General features: G+C 60.1%; 10 protein-coding genes across 10 annotated transcripts; 5 read left to right on the top strand and 5 right to left on the bottom strand.

Moving 5' to 3' along the window:
- Nucleotides 1-120: 120 nt before the first annotated feature.
- ACA1_038330 (saccharopine dehydrogenase) lies at nt 121-2,034 on the top strand (the record flags this gene model as incomplete). The annotated part of the gene is made up of 8 exons (XM_004335613.1): nt 121-485; nt 604-681; nt 762-856; nt 896-1,022; nt 1,213-1,334; nt 1,409-1,529; nt 1,641-1,716; nt 1,789-2,034. The coding sequence occupies 8 exons, from the start codon at nt 121-123 to the stop codon at nt 2,032-2,034; spliced, it is 1,230 nt and encodes a 409-aa protein (XP_004335661.1).
- A 78-nt stretch (nt 2,035-2,112) lies between these two features.
- On the bottom strand, nt 2,113-2,916 carry ACA1_038320 (triosephosphate isomerase; the record flags this gene model as incomplete). Its single annotated transcript, XM_004335612.1, has 2 exons — nt 2,113-2,273; nt 2,343-2,916. The coding sequence occupies 2 exons, from the start codon at nt 2,914-2,916 to the stop codon at nt 2,113-2,115; spliced, it is 735 nt and encodes a 244-aa protein (XP_004335660.1).
- A 78-nt stretch (nt 2,917-2,994) lies between these two features.
- On the top strand, nt 2,995-3,936 carry ACA1_038310 (4'-phosphopantetheinyl transferase superfamily protein; the record flags this gene model as incomplete). The annotated part of the gene is made up of 1 exon (XM_004335611.1): nt 2,995-3,936. The coding sequence occupies one exon, from the start codon at nt 2,995-2,997 to the stop codon at nt 3,934-3,936; it is 942 nt and encodes a 313-aa protein (XP_004335659.1).
- Nucleotides 3,937-4,031: 95 nt separating this feature from the next.
- Nucleotides 4,032-4,597, bottom strand: ACA1_038300 (GCN5 family protein 1 (GCN5L1) protein; the record flags this gene model as incomplete). The annotated part of the gene is made up of 3 exons (XM_004335610.1): nt 4,032-4,154; nt 4,242-4,447; nt 4,537-4,597. 3 exons carry the CDS (start codon nt 4,595-4,597, stop codon nt 4,032-4,034), a joined length of 390 nt encoding a protein of 129 aa, XP_004335658.1.
- A 91-nt stretch (nt 4,598-4,688) lies between these two features.
- On the top strand, nt 4,689-5,439 carry ACA1_038290 (uncharacterized protein; the record flags this gene model as incomplete). The annotated part of the gene is made up of 2 exons (XM_004335609.1): nt 4,689-4,975; nt 5,292-5,439. 2 exons carry the CDS (start codon nt 4,689-4,691, stop codon nt 5,437-5,439), a joined length of 435 nt encoding a protein of 144 aa, XP_004335657.1.
- Nucleotides 5,440-5,639: 200 nt separating this feature from the next.
- Nucleotides 5,640-10,611, bottom strand: ACA1_038280 (splicing factor 3b subunit 3, putative; the record flags this gene model as incomplete). The annotated part of the gene is made up of 17 exons (XM_004335608.1): nt 5,640-5,886; nt 5,964-6,172; nt 6,259-6,462; nt 6,542-6,762; nt 6,859-7,053; nt 7,132-7,279; nt 7,368-7,584; nt 7,677-7,889; nt 7,958-8,219; nt 8,311-8,613; nt 8,697-8,949; nt 9,023-9,176; nt 9,242-9,420; nt 9,486-9,728; nt 9,806-10,044; nt 10,102-10,284; nt 10,398-10,611. 17 exons carry the CDS (start codon nt 10,609-10,611, stop codon nt 5,640-5,642), a joined length of 3,684 nt encoding a protein of 1,227 aa, XP_004335656.1.
- Nucleotides 10,612-10,822: 211 nt separating this feature from the next.
- On the bottom strand, nt 10,823-11,260 carry ACA1_038270 (uncharacterized protein; the record flags this gene model as incomplete). Its single annotated transcript, XM_004335607.1, has 2 exons — nt 10,823-11,013; nt 11,092-11,260. The coding sequence occupies 2 exons, from the start codon at nt 11,258-11,260 to the stop codon at nt 10,823-10,825; spliced, it is 360 nt and encodes a 119-aa protein (XP_004335655.1).
- Nucleotides 11,261-11,862: 602 nt separating this feature from the next.
- ACA1_038260 (protein kinase) lies at nt 11,863-15,268 on the top strand (the record flags this gene model as incomplete). The annotated part of the gene is given in 10 exon segments (XM_004335606.1): nt 11,863-11,911; nt 11,990-12,393; nt 12,522-12,668; nt 12,760-12,923; nt 13,028-13,179; nt 13,264-13,344; nt 13,361-13,440; nt 13,509-14,528; nt 14,621-14,821; nt 14,906-15,268. The coding sequence occupies 10 exon segments, from the start codon at nt 11,863-11,865 to the stop codon at nt 15,266-15,268; spliced, it is 2,661 nt and encodes an 886-aa protein (XP_004335654.1).
- A 75-nt stretch (nt 15,269-15,343) lies between these two features.
- ACA1_038250 (uncharacterized protein) lies at nt 15,344-16,058 on the top strand (the record flags this gene model as incomplete). The annotated part of the gene is made up of 4 exons (XM_004335605.1): nt 15,344-15,511; nt 15,613-15,751; nt 15,834-15,939; nt 16,007-16,058. The coding sequence occupies 4 exons, from the start codon at nt 15,344-15,346 to the stop codon at nt 16,056-16,058; spliced, it is 465 nt and encodes a 154-aa protein (XP_004335653.1).
- Nucleotides 16,059-16,260: 202 nt separating this feature from the next.
- On the bottom strand, nt 16,261-21,207 carry ACA1_038240 (glycosyl hydrolase, putative; the record flags this gene model as incomplete). The annotated part of the gene is made up of 21 exons (XM_004335604.1): nt 16,261-16,436; nt 16,559-16,937; nt 17,038-17,353; nt 17,467-17,734; nt 17,805-17,877; nt 17,946-18,022; nt 18,106-18,239; nt 18,321-18,496; nt 18,582-18,640; nt 18,724-18,808; nt 18,980-19,092; nt 19,182-19,258; nt 19,364-19,513; nt 19,623-19,716; nt 19,816-19,901; nt 19,997-20,105; nt 20,184-20,324; nt 20,414-20,504; nt 20,597-20,707; nt 20,876-21,027; nt 21,138-21,207. The coding sequence occupies 21 exons, from the start codon at nt 21,205-21,207 to the stop codon at nt 16,261-16,263; spliced, it is 2,937 nt and encodes a 978-aa protein (XP_004335652.1).
- Between the last annotated feature and the right edge of the window lie 154 nt (nt 21,208-21,361).

Raw genomic sequence — 21,361 nt, 5'->3', positions numbered from 1 at the left:
CCCTTCTCGCTCAGTCTGAAAATGGGGAAATGCTCCATATCGACCAAACCTATGACAAGATGTCTCCACGAACAAAATAGTCCATTACCGTACTTTCAGGCACAACGAGAACACCAGGCGATGGCGCACAAGCAAGAAGAGAGGGAGTACGACGTGCTTGTGTGGGGCGCGACCGGGTTCACAGGCCGGCTGGTAGCGCAGTACATGGCGGGGCGCGCCAAAGCTGCTGGCCTGCGCTGGGCCGTGGGCGGCCGCAGTGCCGCACGACTGGCTGAGGTCAAGCGCGGGCTGGAGGCCACCCACGGTGAGCTCGACGAGGTGGGAGTGGTCACGGGCGACTCGACTAACGCGGCCGACATGGAGGCGGTGGCGCGTACGACCAGAGCTGTGATAAGCACTGTGGGTCCCTTCACCAAGTACGGCACGGCGCTCGTCGCCGCCTGCGTCAAGGTTGGCACCCACTATGCAGACATCACTGGCGAAGCGTACCTTGCCCTTCCCACTTGACGTTTCCTCTGGGTCTTCCACTCACCCAGGATTGAGAGATTTGACTAATCATACGAGACAACACAACTGTCGTGGCTCTTTGTGGCGCGACTAAAGGCCTTGGGTAAGGAGTCTCATCGACAAGTACCACGCAGAGGCCAAGGAGAAGGGCGTGTGCATCGTGCCCATGTCCGGGTACGCACAGCCACGCGCTACACGCCCACTCGGGCGGCATTTCCCTGCTGACAACTCTACCCCCGTACCCCTCTGTACAGCTTCGACTCCATTCCCGCTGACATAGGAACGTTTATGCTGGCCGACTACGTGGCCAAGGCACGCCTCCCGTGGGCACACGTCCCGTTCGTGGCTAGTGCGGTGGTGGTCTGACGGTGAGTGGGTGCGTGCGGAGTGCAGAAGTACGGAGCACAGCTGGGCGCGGTGGAGGCCCTGGTGAGGCTCAACGGTGGGTTAAGTGGCGGCACCGCGGCGTCGATGATGGAGATGGCGAGCCAGGGCTCGGGCGGAGGCAACACGCGGTTCCCGTTTCTGCTCAACCCACGCGGCCAGTGGTCCTCCCTCCGCGTCACGCCTCTCGACAAGGACCACTTCCTTCCCTTCTACCACCCCGTCACCAAGTGCGTGCTCTGCAGCCGTTTTCTCTTCGTGCACCGGGGGGGGGGGAAGTGATGTTCACTCGACGAGTGGTTCTGTTCGTGGTGCCTGCAGGACTTGGACCAACTTCTTCATCATGGCCCTGGTCAACACCCGCGTTGTGCGCCGCTCGAACGCTCTTCTGGGCGACGCCTATGGCCCCAACTTCCACTATAACGAATACGCCAAGGCGAAGGGTTCTCTCTCTCTCTCCTCTGTTGCTCCGCGAGTGATCTGGCGCTTACGAGCTTACTCGCGTCCCTCCTCTCAGGATTGTTGATGGCCATCCTGTTCACCGTGGCCCTGTTCATCTTCGGCATCATGCTCCGGGTCCGTTTCACCAGGGAGCACGTGCTGAAGAAGCTCCTGCCTGCCCCTGGCGAAGGTCCCAGGTACGCCACGCCCTCTCCACGCCCCTTGCCGTCTCATAACTACTATGGACAGAATAAATAAGCAAATATATACCACACAAAACGAGTTGGCTCACCGTTGCGCGGCGGCAGTGAGGAGAAGAGGGCCAAGAGCAACTTCAGGTACGAGCTCTACGGTCAGGTGGACTACAGCAAGAGCGAGGAGCAGGTACGGCACAGTGTGACTACACCTCCTCGCGACGACATTGACGCGCGCCGCGCACCACCTCGCGACGCACAGGCCGAGGGCAGGCCCAAGATGGTGAAGGCTGTGGTGTCGGGCAGGGACCCGGGCTACACCGAGACCGCCGTCATGCTCTCCGAGGTGGGTATTGCGCTTGCCGAACTCAGCTCCCGCGGCGAGCTGCCCGTCAACCCGGCCGTGGGCTCCGGCGGCATCCTCACCCCGGCTTCGGCGCTCGGCTCTCAGCTCGTCCAGCGCCTTCAGGCCGCCGGCCTCAAGCTCCACGTCGAAGATCTGCATTAAGCACCACTTCACCCCCTCCCCCCTTCTTGAGACACTTCTTACAGAATCTATCCATTCACAGCTAAGCTATGATTTATGCTAAGGCTCGGTGGTGACGGAGAAGCCGGTGAGGAGGTCGAGCAGGACGTCGGACGGTTGCGCCGCACGAACGAAGCCTGACGCGGCACCGACGCCGTGTGCGCCCAGCCGCAACGCCGCCCGCACGTCGTGCTGGTCCTTGACGCCCGCACCGACCAGCACTGCATGCAGCCCACAGTGAGTACACATTCGATCGCCCCGAGCGGCCCAGCAGCGCATGGGAGTGGTACCTTTGGTGCGGCCGTTGGTGAGGCGGCGCACGAGCTCGACCACGGACACGATCAGCTCGGGCCGGGCCTTGGCCACCGAGGTGTCGGCCGACGCGATCAGCTCCTCCGGCTCGTAGCCGATCCACTCGGGGCGGTCGTCGTCGCCCAAGCTGGCGAGGAGGGCCTCGACTTCATCAAGCGAGTTGGCCCACACCAGCACCTCGAGCCCGGCGCGGTGGCACTGCTGCACCGTGCGCTGGAGTTGGTCGGGGTCGAGCTTGTGTTCGGCGTGGTTGAGCATGGTGCCCGTGGCGCCGGCCTCGCGGGCCACCTCGGCCGGGCACCAGCCTGTGGCCCGCCCTCGCTCCTCTCCGTCGACGTGCTGTGCCCACGCACTGGCCACCCCCTCGCATGCGGTCGTCACCACCAGGCGCAGGTCCACCAGCTGCGGACACACCACCAGCCTGGGCGCCGCACCGCCGCTCTCGGTCGTCTGTGCCGTGAAGGTGTGAAGAGCTGCCACAGCCTGGCGGGTCAAGCCCACCGCCGCGTCGCCCGTCGCTTCTCTGTAGGTCTTGTAGCTCACCAACAACATGTCTCGTGCAGCAGCAAAGAAAAAGGAAAGAGAAAGAGAGAGAGAGAGAGAGAAAAGAAACACGCAACCATCTTGCAGATGTTGAGGTGGGCCTTCAACTTCGAGAGGTGGCAACCGACAGAGGCGGAGTGGTCGGCTGCCCTGGCACTGGTGCCGCCTTCCGAGCAAGATCGCATCGGCCGCTTCAAGCGCCCGACGCGGCATGCCGGCCTGCTGGTGGGCCGGCACAACCCCGACGCCAAATCGGCCCTGGTCGGCCGGCTGCTCATCCTGCTGGCCGCCGCCCAGCATCGCCCACACGCCCCACTCGACGCCCTCCGCTTCGAGCGAACGCCGCAGGGCAAGCCCTACCTCGCCCTCGATGCCCGTGAGTCGTCAGGCCCCGTGGCAGTGGAGCACTTCAACTTCAACGTGTCGCATGCGGGAGAGTGGGTGGTGCTGGCGGCCGAGACGACGCACCTGATCGGTGTCGACGTGATGAAGGTGGAGCTGCGCGGCAGCAACCCATCGCTCGACCAGTTCTTCCACGACATGCGCAGCTGCTTCACGCCCCTCGAGTGGCAACACATACGACAGGCTTCCACCGGTGACGCCCCACTGCAGCTGGATCGCTTTTTCAGGCACTGGACCCTCAAGGAGGCCTACATCAAGGCCGTCGGGATCGGCCTCGGCTTCGACCTCCAGCGCGCGCAGTTCCACTGTCGGGAGGTGGCCGACGGCGGCGGGCTGTGCGCGACGGCGACGGTGGAAATCGATGGGGCGGAGAGGCGGGAGTGGACGTTCGAGCTGGAGTACCTCGACGCCCACCACCTCGTCGCCGTGGCTCGCGGCCCGTTCGCGCAGGCGCTCGACGGCTACAGGCAGGCCATCGGTGTGCCAGAGGAGGAAGAGGAAGAAGAAGTGGCGACAGAAGCTCAGCAATCAGAGGAAGAAGTGAGGCCGTACCGAGCGTGGCGCGTGTGGACATTCGAGGGGCTGATTCGGCACATCACCCAACGACAACATGACCCGCGAGAGTGATGTGACCACGTAGAGCGGATGGAAAGTAGAGACAAAGTACTCTTGCATCAAACACCAAAAGGGAAACAGACCACGGCGCACTGGGTCGGGCTCTCTCATTTGCCGGCTGCCGTGGCCTCCTCCATGGCCGTGTTCCTGTGCACGTACTCGAGGTTGGCCGCGATCTGCCGCATGTCGGCCTCGATCGTCCGCGCCCAGCTCTCAATGTCGCCGATCTCCTGATCACCGCAGCGCAGCGCGTGTGTGCCAAAGCGAAGCGTTGGAAGGCGAAGGAAGGCGCCAACTTGAGGGGAGAAGGAGGCTACCTTGAGAGACTGGTTGAAGCCCTCGATGAGCTGGAGCCACTGGGCGGTTTGCTTGGAGAAGCGTTCGGTCTGGGTCTGGAGCTGCACGGCCTGCACTTCGATCTTCTTCTGGTTGGTGAAGACCTTGGAGACGCCGATGTTCACCGAGTCCACCATGCACGCCGACACCTTGTCCACAGACGTCACCGCCTTTTTTCGCCTCACCTCTGCCCACCCCCATTAGAGGATTGATTTTATTGTAAAAAAGAACGATATCAAGAAATGAATACAATAGATGGAAAAGATTGGTAGGCACCATTTTCTTGTTTGAGAAGCTCCTGCTTTTGTTGATGCTCCTTCAGCAACACGGCCAACATCTTGTGCGGATCAGGAGCGCAAGGTTTTCGTTTTGATTTCTTTTTCTCCTCAGCCTTTTCTCTTTTGCCTCTTCGCGAGGAAAGGCGGGCCATGGACGCGCTCGAGGCGCTGTGCGATGGAGAAGGCAATGTGCAGTGGGATGTCTTCTATAGAGAGCTGAGAAGGACGAACTTGGCAGCTGTCGCTGATCAAGAGTGGGTGTTTAAGATCATGTTGGGCGCCCACACCAACGGCGCCCGACTCCACGTCCGTAAGCTGTGCGTAGTGTCCTCCTTCTTTGGATCCCTGGTCACGGATGCTGGGCTGCAGGCTGCGCTACGCTTTTACCGGGACAAGGTGGCAGGCAGACCTAACAAGCAGTTGGACAAGAGCACAGGGTACCCTCGCTTGAGTCACCGCACCGCTTGGGCTTCACGTGATTGATGGCGGAGATGCAGGTGGTTCCATGGGGTGTTGCTTCCCGAGGAAGAAGCTGAGTTGTTGGCACTGTCCGCCCCTCGAACTGTCATCGCTTCCATTGCTCCAAGCCCGCCCTTCACCGTGGCGTTCACCTACACTGACGATCACGACAACAACACAAGAACAAGCACAACTCTTCACTCCATCCCCTTCGCCTACCATCCGTAGCCGCTTACCATCTTCACCATCCACGTCGACTTGGCTGATGAGGTCAACCTTTGTTTGTACCAACAGGGACCGAGGCGTGTTCACGGGCGTTGACGTGCAGCACCCGGACTCGGGCGATCGAGAGTACGCCACGCTGAGCGACGTCATGGCAGGCTTCGAGGGGCTGGGCTACCACCCTCTCGACCGGCACATCATCTTCGGCGATGGCGACTGACCGTCTGCAACAAACGTTGCGAGGAGGCCTCAGGGCTTACAGCTATTGCCGTTTATTGGTGGTGTAACGTCGGGGGTGGTGCGATCACGGACCAACGACGGCGACGCCCGTAGCGTTGTCTTGGTTGGTGGTGGAGCGTCGTTGTGGTGGTCACGTACGTGAAAGCGGCGACGACCGAGAGAGAGAGCTGCGTGCTTGCTTTAGAGGATGCTGTTGCGGATGACTTCGAGCTTCTTGAGCACCTCGCCGGGCGTCCTGTCGAGCTCCTCAGCGATGGTCCTCTGCTTCTCGGGCGGGAGCAGCGAGAACTGCTCGCACAGATCGCCGTCAATGACGTCCTTCACGGGGAAGTAGTACGAGCGGTAGGCCAGGTGGTCCCGTCCGCACAGAGGAGGCAGCTCGCTGCGCATGTGCATCTCCAAATGCGAGAAGAAGTCCACATCCTCCCTATTGATTGCGGCGAAGCGAGCGTTAGGTCGAGAAACCTCGGTTGTCAGTGAGTGCATGCAGGGGGGGGGACCAACCTGGAGACGAAGGGCAGAAGCGCTCCCATGCCACCCATGAGCGTGGTGTAGACGAGCACATCGGCACCGCCGGTGAAGAGCGAGGCCTTGGTCATCGAGTTGATCGTGTCGCCCACATGGAAATTGATCAGCGTCTGGAGCTTGAAGGCGGCACCGTTCAGCGACTGCTTGCTCATGAGGAAGTTGCCCATCGGGTTGTCCTCCAATTCCTGCCCCCGCACCCGCCCCCACAGAGACACGTGTGTAGAGATGAGCTTACGTTGAGATGGGGGCGAAGGGTGCGGAGAGGTCGTACCTCGTTGACCTCGCTGGGCAATCGCACGATGAAGACGTTGCCAAACTTGTCTGCGCCCGCCATGGTGTCGTAGTCAAGCATTTGGCTGGCGGTCAACCAGCGCGGGTTGGAATCGTCAGCGTAGACGTTGAGCTGGTTCTCCGCCTTTCGGTATTTCACAAAGTGGAACGACTCGGCAAGGTCACCCACAATGATCCGCTCGCCCTGGCGTTGTCAAAGTGGCGTCCCCCCACATTAGCCCCAACGCCCGGCATTGCCATCTAAAAAGAGAGAGATTGGGTACCTGGGTGGTGATGCTCTGGATGCAGTGGGGGAAGCCCTTGTTCTCGCACTTCCTCAGGAGCTTGCGCTTACCGAGATCGTAGATGCGCAGCATCTTGCCGATGCCCACGAGCAAACGGCCCTGGAAACCGCAGACGGCCGTGGGAACGCCCTCAACCTGCGTCTTGTGGACCAGCGAGAACCTCTTGCCGCCATCGAGCAAGCGATAGACGTGAATATAACCTGCAAGCACCCACAGTGACAAGAAGTACGAACCGCGGGGGGGGGGGTGAGTCATTGTGCCACCTACGAAACGGTTGGCAGAGCGCCGGGGCGCACCTGCATCGCAGCTTCGCGGGTTGAGCACGAGGCCCTTGGCCGTGCCCACAACCAGGAAGATCTCGCCGCCCCTGTCGTGGAAGACGCAAGTGCAGGCGCTGAAAGCAGCCTCGTTGTTGTCGAGCTCGACGACGTCGATCGTCTGCTTGGTGTTCACGTCCAGCAAACGGACGCAGCTTGCCCACTTGCCCACGCCTGCACCAGACGATGGAGGCAATTCTCCGTCAGCCAACCAGGCAACCAGCAGGAGAGGCGGGCGAGGCTGGAGCGCACCTGGCTTTTCCGTGCCAAACACTCTCGCCGACTCCTCTCGCTCTGCCTGCTCTCGCTGCAGCTCCTCGAGCTTCCCCATCTTGGCCTCCTTTGTCTTTTCTCCGTCCTCGGTCTCCATTTCCTCCTCCTTCTCCTTCTTCACCGCACCCTGAAAGGCGCCAGGGGGGAAAAATCGCGTTTGGTTAGTTGCGGTCGATCGACCGACAGGCAAGAAGGGCGCAGCTGAAGCAACGCACCGAGTCACCGTCGGCAGCGGCAGCGCTGGGCTCCTGCTGGGCCTCCAGCAGCCTCTGCCTCAAGCCGCCCTGGATGAGCGCCGGGTAGGTGTTGTGGTCCGTCTCAATGGTGATGAGGTTGCCGGTCGTCGGGTACACCAGCATCTTGCGGGGCGTGTAGCGCAGCGGGATGAGCTCTTGGTGGAAGACCTCACCCAGCCTCTCAGGCGAGATGATCCTGTAAAGAGAGAAAGCCCATCAGCGATCGGCGCGGCGTGTGGTGACCAGCAGAGAGCTCTAGCGCTGATGCAAAGAGGAGCTGGCACATACCTCAGGGCGTTTCCGATGGTGGCAACCATGCCCTCGGGGCAACGCTCGGAGCAGAAGTTGGAGGCGTAGTCCAACGCGGGGTAGGAGAGCGGGGTGAGGTGAAGGTGCAGCTGGTAGTTGTAGCACAACCACGCCCTGCTCGTGAGCGCCAGCATGGCCGGCTGGTCGCCGACTCGCAGCTTCAGCAGCCTCACCGGGCGCGAACCAAGGAACCTGCGAGCATACGATGCAGCTCAGTGACGAGCAACAAGCTGATGTGACGTGATAGGAAGGCGATGTACCTGGTCCGCGTGTCGGAAAGCTCGCCGGTGACCTTGTCCAGCACGGTTCGCTGAAGTACACCGTTGGTGAGACCGATGTTGAGGAAGAGGGTGCCGGCACTGGAGTCGGTGCCGCCCTTCATCTTCACGATGCAGAGGGACTCGGGCGGCGCGGGAAGCGCCTGCACGGCCAGCGAGGAGAACACGTCCTCGGGGTCCAGCGACAGAACCCTCACCGTGTTCTCGTAGTCGCCCACAGCCAGGAAGCGAGCACGCAGGCGACCTTAGGCCCATTACCACACGAGACGAGGTTGGTCACTTGGTGCTGAGGGCGACAACGAACCGTTCAAATGTGTTGTGTTGAGGGAGCGCACCTTCGGGGATGGGAGCGATGTCGATGCAGGCAATGTCCCGGCCCATGTCCTTGCGGCCCACTTCAACCAGCGACCCCGTGATGTCCAGCTCGAAATAGAGGAGCTCGCCGCCGGTGAGGGCGATGACGACCTGCTTGTTGTTGATGGCCGAACGGACGATCGTCCTCCGGGCCGGCGTGGGCCACTCGGTGATGCGCTTGTCGCTCCTGATGAAGCGGATGCCGGTCGGGAACACCTGCACCAGCGAATCATCGCCCACGAGCCCCACGTTCAGCGTCGACGCGTTCTCGTTGAAGCCGGCATCTGTATGCGTGCAGAGAAAGGGAAGCGATGAGTTCAGTGTGACGTAGAGGCTAAAGCGAAAGGAGAGACATGTCGCGTTGTACCTTTGACCTCTTCAACGTTGTCGCCGATGGAAAGCACGAGGGTGGCATTCAGGAAGGAGACGATGATGTAGCTGTCGTACTCGTCAGCCACGTTCTTCCTGACGGTGAAGATGTTGTTGGGATTGCCGGGAAGCGGCGAGTCGGCCATCTCGGCTACCGCAAGACCGTGCTTCAAGAGTCGGAGCGACGATCGAGGACCACGGCCGCAGAGTGTGAGGAATTGCTTGGTCTCTTCTTTCACCATGTCGGCAACCTGGAGTGAGCACGAACATGAGACCTTTGGTCTGGAGTCGTTGGTCGGTAAGAAAAAAGCAAGTGTGGCGTACCTTGAAGTCCATGATGGGCGCAAGGCTCTCGATCTCATCGATGGCAATCAAATTCTTGAGCGGCTGGGGGTCGAAGGTGGGGATCTCGTCTTCGTCTTGGTCCATTGTGGACTCTTCTTCCTCATCACCGATCGACTGGAACTGGAACAAGAAACTGTGACGGAGACGAGTTTCGTTAGAGAACGTGCGCGCAACCAAGGCATGACAAAGGGGTCGTACTGGTTGCCAAACTCGGCGGCCACAAAGAGGAAACCGGTCTTGAGGATGCACATGGCGTTCGACGTCGGCACAGTGTCAAAGTAGTTGATCTTGATGGCGCTGACGTTGTCCTCTTCCCAGGCCAGTGTCGCCTTGTAGATATCGCCGTACTCGCTTTGGAGCAGGATAAAGAACAGGTCCTAGAGAAACAATGAAAGGTCAGCAGAACAGTTGGTCGGACACCACCCGAATCGGCATGAAGTACCTTTTGCTTGTGCGCTGTGGCGGACACGATCAGCACTGATCGCTCCTCGCCCAGAATCTTTCGGCGGGGCAGGGCAGCACGCACTTCCTGATGGCCCTGGTTCTTCCAGACCACAAAGTTCTCGCCCATCACGAGCACGCCTCCGGGGCCGTCGGAACCGCCAGGCACGGCGACGAGCATGTTGGCAGTGATGTCCACGGGTTCGCTCCATTTCCTCACCACGTGGTTGAGACCGAGGTCAAGCTAAAGACCCACCCACCAGTGCAGTTAGCCACAGCCCCGCATGTAGCGAGAATGCTGAAGAGAAGAGAGAAGAGTACCTCGTAGAAGGTGAGGTTCTTGTGCAGAGCCTCGAACTCCTTGCCTGTGGGATCGTGATCAACGTCGGCATAGTCGACCTCGAGAGTGGCAAAGATGGGGTTCTCGAAGCCCACGTCAACACCCACCATGTGAATGTTGATGGTGTGTGACTTGTGCGCCTCAAGCGGCGAGGAGATAGTGAGCCTTGCTGCAGAGTCGCGGTTGAGGATATACACCAGCTTTTGCTTCTCCACGGCGCCTGTTGTGGACCATGTGAGCAAGGGCCTTGAGAAGCAGAGCAAAATCAATATCGCACCAATCATAACCGCTCGTCCCTTGGGGTCCACGGCAAGGTATTGGCCGGGCACGATGCGTCGGCAGCCTGATTTGCCGAACGTCTCCTGATGGATCTTGTCGAAGGTGTTCCTCTCGTTGTTGTACTGCAAAATCACGATCCGTCCCGAATCCGACCCCACGATGATGTAATCCCTCGTGTCGCCTACAACCTCAACAATTTTAGCGAACTCGGACCCAAACCTCGAGCGCAGAATGAAATAATTTCGAGAGATTTGGGGATTTGGGGGGGGGGGCGCCCTAAGAGTCAGGGCGTACCAGTCAGTCGGAAGGGCACGATCGAGCGGATGGTGCCGAACACCTCGACCGAGAGCACAGTTTGCACCTTTCCATTGAAGTCGTTAGGTCGCAGGAGCTCAAGCACCTTGCCCCTAGCCACCACGATTTCTTGAGCCTTGGGCGCCGAAAAATTGCCAAAGATGGCGTGGGTGATGGCGGTCGCCCGCTGAAGGGTGAGGTTGTAGATGTGCATGATGAGGCTTATGGATGACGCTCCCTCAGTGAGCAAGGGCCACGATTCCGCTGTTCGATCTCCTGTGGCTGATCCAACAATCGCCTCGCGAAGAAAGGGGAAAAGCCAGAAGGAAAAGGAACAAATAATTCTACCCCCCCCCGCAACGAGATCAAGAGAGATCATTCTGTTTACATTATTACAAGCGTGCAAGGACAACAAACATGGCACTTTAGGGAAGATCAGCGATGCTCTTGGGCGGAGGGGGAGCTGTGGGCTTCTCCTTCTCGATGCGCTGAGCCTGCATGCCAGCAGGGCCACCCACCCACTTGCCTCGACTGTCCGACGTCACGTTGGAGGTGTTCCAACCGCCATTCTTCACGCTGATCTCCACGTCATCGCCGTCAGCGATAGCCTCGAAGGCTGCACAGAAAGATGGAAAAAGAAAGCATGAGATTAACGCCGAATCACTGTTTCAAGCACCATGGATAAGGTGCGTACCAGTTGCGAAGGCCTTGATCTGGCCCTTTGTCGTGCCGATCTTAGTCTGGCCACCCTGTGCCTTCCTTCTCCTCTCCTCCTCTCGCTTCTTCTCTTCAGCCTCGCGCTGCTTCTGCGCAGCCGCCTCCTGCTCCGCCAGTTGCTGGAACCTCTCCTTTGCTGATGCCATGATGCTCCGTGTGTGTCTCTGTGTGTGTTTGTGCAGGCCGTGTCGCCCTTTCGCTTTTGTCCCTTCGCTCTTCTTCTTCTGGTCCGTCGCCCTAATCGCAGTTGTGCTGCCACCAATCCCAATTCAAAGCTCTAAAGTGTCTGCGTGCCTGTGCGACCACGGTCGTGGTACCTTTCTGCCCACGACCCAATGCACGCACAAAGCTTTGAGCGTGTGCCCACGCGACCCTCACACGGGACTAGCCACCACACACGGCCCACAGGCCACGCAATGTCTGCGAAATATTGAACGCTCTCCGCACATGTTTTGGCGGAAGCGGTAGCGGCGCAACTGTGCTGTGGCAATTCGACCGCTGCGAGGTAGCACGGGTTTAGGAAGGTGGCCACAGATAGTATCCAAGTTGGGGCGAATGAACACCTCTTGCACAGCCTCAAATCAAGAACCTTCCGCCCTTATTAGGAACGGGCCTGAAGTTGGCTGACCCAACGAATGTCTTAGGGAACGCGCAAGACGGGAGAACAAGAAAGAGTGTAGGCGAGGCGGTGTGCAGGCGAGGGGCTGCTTCGTGGTCGAAGGGACTCGCGCATCTCGAGAAAGAAGACATGTCATTCCTCAAGCGGATGGTGGGGGAGAGGAAAGAGAAAGCACCAGGTACCTGCGCCTCCCTTTATCTTGATGATAAGATAGACAACTTGGCCTAACGAGGGTCGTGCTTCTTATGGGGGACAGAACCGTTGAAGAGGAGGGAGAAGACGATTGGCAACTATGCCATCATAAAGACCATAGGCGAGGGGCGATACGGCAAGGTGAAGCTCGCGGAGCACATCGTGACGAGAAAGAAGGTGGCGGTGAAGATCATGAAGAAAGCACAGATGGAGGCGGCCGACTTGGCGCGCATCAAGCGAGAGCTACGTGTGATGACCGTGCTCGACCACCCCAACATCGTCAAGCTGTATCAGGTCATCGACACCCCCGAGACCACCTGTATTGTAATGGAGTTCTGTTCGGGCGGCGACCTCTACGACTACATCTCCACCTACCGACGCCTCTCCGTTCCCAACGCCCTCAAACTCTTTCGCCAGATCGTCGCCGGTCTCCTCTACTGCCACCAGCACCTGGTCATCCATCGAGATGTGCGCCCTTTTCTCTTTTGTTTTTGTTTTGTTTTGTTTTGTTTTCGTTTTTGTTTTGTTTTATCAAGCAAGGCAAGACTTGTTGTTGATGTGCTCAAACGCGGGGGCGGTGTGGGGGCGGTGTGCAGATCAAGCCAGAGAACATTCTCCTCACCGAAGACCTGCAGGTGAAAATCGGCGACTTTGGCTTCAGCCGCAGCTTCAACCCGCACGCCGCCATGGAGACGGCCTGCGGGTCACTCACCTACGCTGCGCCCGAGGTCATTGCCGGCAAGGTACGACATGCTCTCTCTGCGCCCGTGCCTCTCGTCTTGTGCTGTCGGTGGGGTCTGACCACGTTCACCACTGTGGGCGCTGTGGGTGCAGGGCTACCTCGGTCCCAAGGCCGACGTGTGGTCGCTTGGGTGTGTACTGTACGTTCTGCTCACAGGCGCGCTGCCCTTCGACGGCGCCAACGATTTTGAAGTGATCCCCAAGATACGCAAGGGCAAGTTCCAGGACTCGACCTTCTTGAACGAAGACAACATGCGGTAAGCACTCCATCCTCTCACTCTCTCAATTTAACTACTCTTCTTCCTTTCATGCTGGTGGAAGGAGAGTGCGCTCACCCGCAACGACCGTTGCTGTGCTGCAGAGAGTTGATCACGTGCATGTTGAACCCGGATCCAAACAAGCGGGCCAATCTGGAGGATATCCAGAAGCACCCGTGGACGTGGTCAGACAAATCGATGCTGGCCATGCTCGTCAGGCCATTTTCCAACGCCCTAACGAGTCGCCGCAAGATGGGTACGCCCACCACACGCACGGCTTGCTCGGGAAGAAGCGGGAGAGAGAGCTCACCCACTTACCTATCCCGCAGCCGTGCATCAGGGGTTCGATTGGGCCGAGTCTATGGCGATGCCCAGTCCGCGCAGGGACAGAGGGTCGAAGAGGCCGGCGTTGAGTCGGGAGGTGTCCTCCATATCAGACAGCGAGCTCAACGACCCCACGTTGCCCAAGGAGGTTCGGGGGTCCACCAGGAACAGGGGCAAGTCTATGTCGGACCGGGTACGCATTGCGTGGCTTGCCTTGGTTTGCCTCCCCCCCCCACTGGCTAACTTGCGTGTCTCGCACAGAACGAAAACAATCTGATCGAACCGATGAGGAGGAAGCGAAAGTCGGGCGAGATGAAGCCACAGAACGGCGCAGCCAATGCGCACCAGGGAGGTGGAGGTGCCCGGACCAGGGCGGCTGCGGGGCGAAGGGAGGGCGAGCCGCTGTACGGCACCGTCTACGACTCGCGGTCAATTCTGGGCGAGTACGATGAGATGGATCTGGTGGCAATGATGGCCGAGCGGATGGACGAGCGGGAGATGGCCGAGCTGGAGCTCGAGCTGCAGATGGAGATCGAAGCGGAGCGGAGCAGGCGAAAGAGCTCCAGTCTGGCGAGCGACGAGCCGGACGACGACGGGGACAGCCGGCCCGGCTTTGAGTCCAAGGAGCAGTCGACGGTGAGCGACAGTGGGGAGAGCTCAGCAACTGGCGAGAGACGGAACCGCAGTCGGAGCGTGGGCTCGCGCAAGGCCAGCAACAGCTTGGGCAGCTCGAGCAGCAGCAGCAGTTCGTCGTCGAGCGGCGGCGGAGGCAGCGGCAGCGGCGGCGGCAGCGGCTTGGTGCGAGGCCGGAGTCGGAAGGGCAGCATGGGCGCCCACCGAAGCAGCAACGAGAGCGGCGACAGGGAGTCGAGCGGCAGCACGAACCTGTCCAGGCCCAGCCATGGCAGCCCGAGCCCCAGCAGCTCCAGGGAGTCGTCGGGGGCACACAGCACGCGGAGGGAGGAGGCGGGCGCCGAGCCGGACAGGCGAAACAGCCGAGGGAAGCGGGTGCCGGACAGGTTGATGAAGCGGGACTCGAAGGAAGACAGCAAATCGGGGCCGCCGTCGCCCTCGTCATCGTCGTCGACCACCTCGCCCCTGGTGTCGCCATCAAGCTCGCAGTCGCACATGGCCACCGTCGTTGGCCGCGACCGGTCGCAGTCGACAGCCGGCGCCACGCGAGACAACATCATGTCCATGCTCGGCTTCCGGCCTCGGACCAGGGATCAGCGATCGCAGTCAGTCTTCGAGCCCCCAACAGTTGATGCCTCCATCATTGAGGTACGTACGCAACCACTCGCTCGTTGGGCGTGCTGCCGCGTGTTTCCGTTTTGACGTCATGTTTGGCTGTTACGTGTGTACGTACGTAACAGGAGCCGGTGTCGGGGAGGGGACGAAGCCGATCGCGAAGCCACTCGATGTCGGCAGCTGAGGAACCGCCGCTCGATCCCGCCAACAAGAAGACCACCAAGTGGAAGAAGGGCTCCTCCCGCGGATCCCCACTCACCAACAGCCAACCGGCATCGCCCAGCGGCGACGAGGAAGAAGAACCGGGCACCCAGTCCCCGAAGAGGGTGCGTTCACCTCCCTCCCTCACCAGGCGCCTCGGCCAACCACACACAGCCCATCGTTAACGTGTGGTGTTTTGGGCATTGCAGGGTGGACCGTCGCCGGCGTCGTCGATCATCGAGCGCTACGCACGTAAGAAGCGAGCATCGGGCAGTCCGCAGGGAATGAGCAACAGCGCCGGCGTTCCAGCGACCAGCTCGAGCGGCGTCAGTGCTGTCATGACCAACAGCGGCGAGCTGGAGAGGAGGCCCACGATGCTGTCGCGACTGAAGAACATCACCAAGAAGACCCCGAAGAACCAACAGCACCTGGTCATGACGAGGAAGCGATCGTTCTCCACCGAAGACGCCATCAACCTGGCCAAGGAGAGGGTCTTGGCCTCGCGTGAAGACATCGACAACGGAACGCAGGAAGAGGACCAAGAAGCGGCCCTCCGCCACAGCACGGCTTGATGCGTGGCACCGAACAATAAGAACACAAAGAGAAAAAGAAAAAGAAATCAGACACACCCGACCTTGAGCAAGAGGATGGAAGCGCTCCTGTCCCCTACGCTGTTGAAGATCACCTCGGCGGATCCGTTGGGTCACTCGTCCTTTCTCGTGAGCGAGCTATGGTTCCTCCTTTTTCTGCAAATCGTGTACAGCTACTACCTGGACTGGAACATCCTCACCCTCTTCATCCGTCTCGCACAAATGGTACACCCCGCGTCTGGTCATTGGGGATTTAATCCAACAAAAACATCTTAAATTGATCAATTAAATCACGTTGTGGATGAATCGATTGTTTTTTTGTGCAGGTGTGGTTGGCCCGAACGGTGGGCAACCCGCAACAGCGTCAGCCGGCAACAAACTTCTTGTGCATCACGAACTGCTACGTGATCTTCATGCACCTCATCAGCCGGGGACACCCTTTCTCCATCAACTTCATCGGCAAAAGTACGCTCCTTGTGGCTCGTGCGTGCTTGAGGCAGTTGTGGGTGGACACAAGCTGATCGTGGTCACGGTCGCCTGCTTGCAGCGGTACGGGCGTCGTTCTTCCACCTGCTCCTTGTGGACTCGATCGTGGCCTTGCTCGAGCTGCTCATGCTGCACCTCCTTGCCACCGTTCCGCCCAGCACCTCCCGGTATCCACAGTGCACTTCCGCTCCCCTTCTCAATTACTTTTTTGCTCACTCTCTCGTTCACACACAGACGAACGATGCCACTCTGGAACTACCTCGGCACGAACCTAGCACCCAACTAGGGTGAACAATCTTCGATGTACATATGCGGCGCCATCGTGGAGTTCGTAGCTCCTGCTTCATCTCTTCCCCCACAGGGCAAAACGCCAATTCTGTTGTAGAAATGTGTGTACATTGCGGCGCTCGCGTCGACATGCTAGTCGCGAGTGGGAGGCTGTCAATGGGGGGAGGATGGGGGGGGGGGAGAGGAAGGTCATGGTCTCCTTAGGCCATGGACAGAAGGATGAGGGCCTGCTTCTGTGCGGGCGAGGCGGCGAGGTCCATGATCTCCCGGTTGGCCTTCGACCACAGGGCGTTGAAGTTGGTCAGGATGTCGAACACGTTGTCAACGGTGGCGTTGAGCCCGCTGCCGGCCACCTGCACCAGGTGCGTGTACTCATCTACAACAGAGGAAACCAGATCAGAAAAACACCCTACACGCACCACCGCACACACACAACACACAACACACACACAACACACAAACTCGCACGGCATGACACGCGTCAGAGGAGGGCGCTACCAGGGTAGTAAAGGCCCCATTGATCGTCGAGGAAATCCTTGACGGTCTGGGCGACGTAGACCTTGCGCATGAACCCGAAGCTGAGCAGGCCGGAGTCGATGGCCTCGCGGAACTGCACCTGGACCTCGACCTTCTTGTCGACGGCGTACTTGGTCACCAGGTTGACCCGCACCGAGAGGCTGCTGCCGTCGTAGGTCCACGAGTCCCGGGATGGCGTGGAGTACGGGCGGAAGGGGATCTCCACGCCGTTGACCGTGACCGACGAGGCCGGCCACACGCCGACGAACTGGAACTGGTAGTTCCTCTGCGACGGCATCTGGCTGAACCCCTTGCCCTCGAACGGGAAGATGGTGAGCTCCACCGACTTGCTGCTGGCCGCCTGTGCACAACATCACACCACCATTGATGTGTGAGCCATGGTGACGGCCACCAGGAAGGAATTGATGGAATGCGTGTGATCGGCGGGAGGGGGGGCGCACCTTGAGCTGAACGGTGGTGAGGGCGTAGGCGCCGGCGGTGTAGGCATTGGTGATGCCGTCGTCGTCGTAGTAGGTGCTGTTCCTGACGGCGCCAGGGCGCAGGCCGGGGTAGACGACCAGCTCCAGGCTATCGGGCACCTCCTGGGCCGAACCGAACTGGCGCGTACCGGGCGAGCGGGTGGGAATGACGGCGCCGGCCTGCACGTAGACCGGGACCTCGCGCAGGAGGAAGTTGCGGGAGATCTGGGCCGGGCCGACGAACTGCTGCCCGCTGTAGTACTCGATCCAAATGCCCGGAGGGATCCACAGGTTGGTGCTGTGTGTCGTGTGTGGTGTGTGGTGTGGTGTGTGTGTGTGTGGTGTGTGTGGTGTGTTTTGTCGGGGTCAGATCGGCCTCGAGTCGTGAGCGGTGTGAAGGTCGATGTTTACCTGGAGATGTTGTACTGCTGGCTGGGCGTGGTGATGGGCGCGACGACCATGTCGCTGCCGAACAGGTACTGGTTCGGGTTGTTGTACGCCTCCTCGCTTTCGGGGAAGGCGTAGTAGAGCGGGCGGAGAAGGGCCTGACCCTTTTCGTAGGCCCAGTAGTTGCCGGTGTAGATGTAGGGCACCAGCTTGGAGCGAAGCAGGAAGGACTCGCGCATGATCACGAAGTTGTCAAACGGATACAGCCTTGATGCCACCACCACCGCCGCCGCTTCCAGGTCAGTTGCGTCCATTCAAAACACGAGAAGTGATTGCACAACAACGCGTTGGTGCGCTCGTACCAGATGTCGCGGGTGTAGCCGCCGCCGCGCTTCTTGCCGTTGCAGTGGGTGCGCAGAATGGGGCAGAAGGTGCCTGCGTCGGGGGGGGGTCGGTCAGAGCAAGACCAGCGGTGGTCAGGAGAGAACGAAGGGGGTGCGCACCCCATGGACCCAGCGGGTGAAGAGTTCGGGGTCGGGCTGTCCGTTGAAGCCGCCGAGATCGAAGCTCCAGTAGAAGCCTGCACAGTTCCAGGTTAGGTCGAGGCTAGCATTAGTCGACCGCCGACATATGGCGGGGAGTGCGGGAGCGGTGACACGTTACCCACGTTGGCGGCGGTGCTGGCGAAGTAGGGCTGGAACCGGAGGGACTCCCACGAGGTGACGACGTCGCCCGAGAATCCGATGGTGGAGTAGCGGTGGCTGCCCACGCCTCCCCAGCGGGCCATGATCACCGGCCTGCGATTGACGACACAACGGCCCAGCCCAGGCCCGAGTTGAGTGATCGGACATAAAAATTCACGTGAGCCGGAACTGTACCTGTCCTGCGGGCTGAACCAGCTCCTGGCGCTGGAGAAGACGTAGTTGACCCAGATGGTCGGGTTGACACCGGGCGCGATCGGGGTCTCGCCCTGCTGCCAGTCGATCCACCAGTAGTCGATGCCGTCGGGTCCGCCGAGGGGCTTCAGCACCGTTTCGAAGAAGTTGGCCGAATACTGATCGCGCAATCAAATATATAAATAGAACGTTTTAGGAAGTGGCGTGGGCTTCTTCTGGAGAGAGGACAGGTCGTGTGCGCACCTTCTTGTCGTTGATCGCGTAGGCGATGCTGACGTTGGTCGAGGGGTCAACGCCCATGGCTTTCAAGCAGGAAACGTGATTATCATAAGTCTTGCTGTGTTTGTCAAGCTGGGACCTATACAACCGGCAATGGGGCGCGTACCGCGGGCCATCTCAGGATAGTTCTTTTCCGTGCACTGCACGCCAGCCGCGGGGTGCATGTTGTTGGTGACGTGCAGACCGTACAGCTGCGCACATATTATTATTCGCGTCAGTTCCTCATTGTTTGCTCAGCGGGCACATGAGCAGGCGCGAAGTGCGTGTGTGTGTGGTGTGTGTGTTGTGTGTTGTGTGTGTGTGTGTGTGTTGTGTGTGTGTGTGTGTGTGTGTGTGTTGTGTGTAGATATAGACATGAATACCTCCTTGATGCTGCCCAGGAAGTTCGCCGGGTTGGGGAAGAGGTTGGTCTCCCACGTGTACCCGGTCCAGCCGTCCACCTTCTGACCGGCGCAAAGGACGGTCTCACCGTAAACTGCAAACATGATTGACGGATTGCCACCACGAGGCGCTGTGTCAAAGCAATGCCCACCATCAAGACGTGGTGGCCAGTGATGCGCGTACAAGTGGTGTGCCAGTCCATGTCGAGCACCATCACGTCCAACGGCACGCCAGACGAAGCGAAGCCCTGCTCAATAAGCCTGGTGGGAGGCGGAAGCGGAGGAGGCGGAATGCGGAGGCGGGAGAAGAAGGTGGTCAGTGATCGGGGCGTGAGCAGCGCTGCAGAGTGTGTAGGGCGGTGGTACGTGCGGACGTCGTGTTCGTTGAACGCGTGCCACTGGCTGTATTGCGGACCCATGAGGTAGCGCGACAGCAGAGGCTGGCGGCCGGAGATGGTGTAGAAATCGGCCATCGCCGCGTTGTAGTCGTGACCGTACCCGAAGAAGTACGCGTCTCTGCCCCGTTCAGCGCCATCACACCACCCCAGCAAGCGGTGTGGTGAGGGTCGTGTTGCAAGCAGACCACATAATAGGCGAGGGCCGGGTGTGGGTGGGGGGCAAGTACGAGCTCGTGACGGGGTTCTCGGGGAAGTAGCACCGCGGGACTCCCTCCAGCTTCCCAGACCCGTCCGGCGCGTACAGAGGACGGTAGCAGCATCCTTGGGGGGAATGGACCAGACGCGAGGCTGCCAGTCAGTCACTCGCGAATGAAGACGAGGGGTGGACGAGGAGGTGTGGGCGTGGGCGTGGGCGCGCACCTTTCTTCTCGCACGCCAGTTCCGCGCCGACGTCGCCGGGGTTGCAGTCGATCTTGTTCGAGGTGGTGAGAGAGCAAGTGGCGTTGCTGTCGAGTGGTCAATGATGAGAATGTTGTCGCGCAAGACGCTCGAGCATCATCACCACCACCACCACCACAAAGGGCACATATGGCGCACGTACCTGGCAGGCGGCGGAGGAAGGAACCAGGGCCAGTTGGTGTCCGTGTCCCACGCCGCGGCGGCAGTCTCGTTCAAAACGGCCCACCCGTCCCTCGAGATCATGGCCAGCGCTGCGTGAGTGAGAGGGATGGAGGTAAGCGAGCCTGTTGGCAGTCCAGGCGTGGCTTGGCCAAAGGCGATGGTCGTACCGCAGTGGTTGTCAGAGAGGTCGCCGTCGTTCATGCTCGGGCAGTACAGCGGAACGCTTCCGTTGGCCCCGTCGAGCGTGCGTACAGTGCCCAACAGGTTGCCCTTGGGTTCCGTTCCGACCACCCACTTTTGCATCCGCCCTACGAACGTAGTAACGGAGCACACATGGGTCAGCAGCAATGCGGTGGGACGAGCCCACCCCCAACACACAGCATCGAGATGCGCGTACCGCCCACGGGCTCGCGCAGGGTGATCATCAGGTTGGTGGCGTCAAAGTCCCTGGGCTGCTGGGCATAGTACTGCAGCTGCAGGTATTGCGTCTGGGCTCACATACGAATACAATCAGCTACCATAGCTTTATATGTAGCGCGTGTGGGCCAGACGCAATGATGGGGCGAGGGAGTGGCTGTACCGTGATCACACACCAACCACCCTGCATGTCGACCTGATGGTCCACGGCCGGCAGGTTGCGGTTGAGCACGGCCAGCGTAGCATTGTTCTGGAAGCGACCGTTCGCCGACCACTGCACCACGCCACACAAACAAAACAAAACAAACAAACCCGACCGTTACCTCACACGCGCCCACCGCACCCGCCCTTGCGTGGGGCGCTTCGCAATAATGATGGGGTCCCGATCGTCATGTCGCAGGCGCCCAATGGGAGGGAGTGTGTGGCTCCCGGGAGTGGGTACCTCCATGCGGACGAGGCGCGAGGTGAGCAGGGTGAACCGGACGGTCTGCGTTCCGCAAGTTACGACCGACTTGGGGTTGGGGTTGGGGTCCAGAGGTGCCGCAGGGAGGTGCGTGGTGGTGCGGCGCTCGTGGTCCACAGAAACCCGCGCGCCTGTGGGCACCCACCCCCCGCACTGAATCAGTTGACGCGTCCACTTGTGTCGATTGGTGCACCAGATCGCAAGAAAGAAACGGAAATCAAATGATGAAGGGAGGAAGCACCGGCAACGACGGCGAGGAGGGCCACAAGGAGGCAGCAGAGAAGAGCCGGCAGCAGGCGGCGGGACCCCATCTCTGGCTTGTGTGCGTGTGCGTGTGCGTGACCAAGTCAAGTGGAGCGACGCGAGTGACGAGCGCCAGTGCCGCCTTGTGGTCCGGAGTGGCCGTGACAGACAAGGCTCACCCCGCCATTTATCCGGACATTCTCCGCCTCGGCCACGTTCGTG

Source organism: Acanthamoeba castellanii (genome assembly GCF_000313135.1).
Source record: "Acanthamoeba castellanii str. Neff unplaced genomic scaffold scf7180000084568, whole genome shotgun sequence".
NCBI lineage: Eukaryota > Discosea > Longamoebia > Acanthamoebidae > Acanthamoeba > Acanthamoeba castellanii.
Note: the sequence above shows the minus strand (reverse complement) of the source record. Positions and strands in the feature narration are given on the sequence as shown.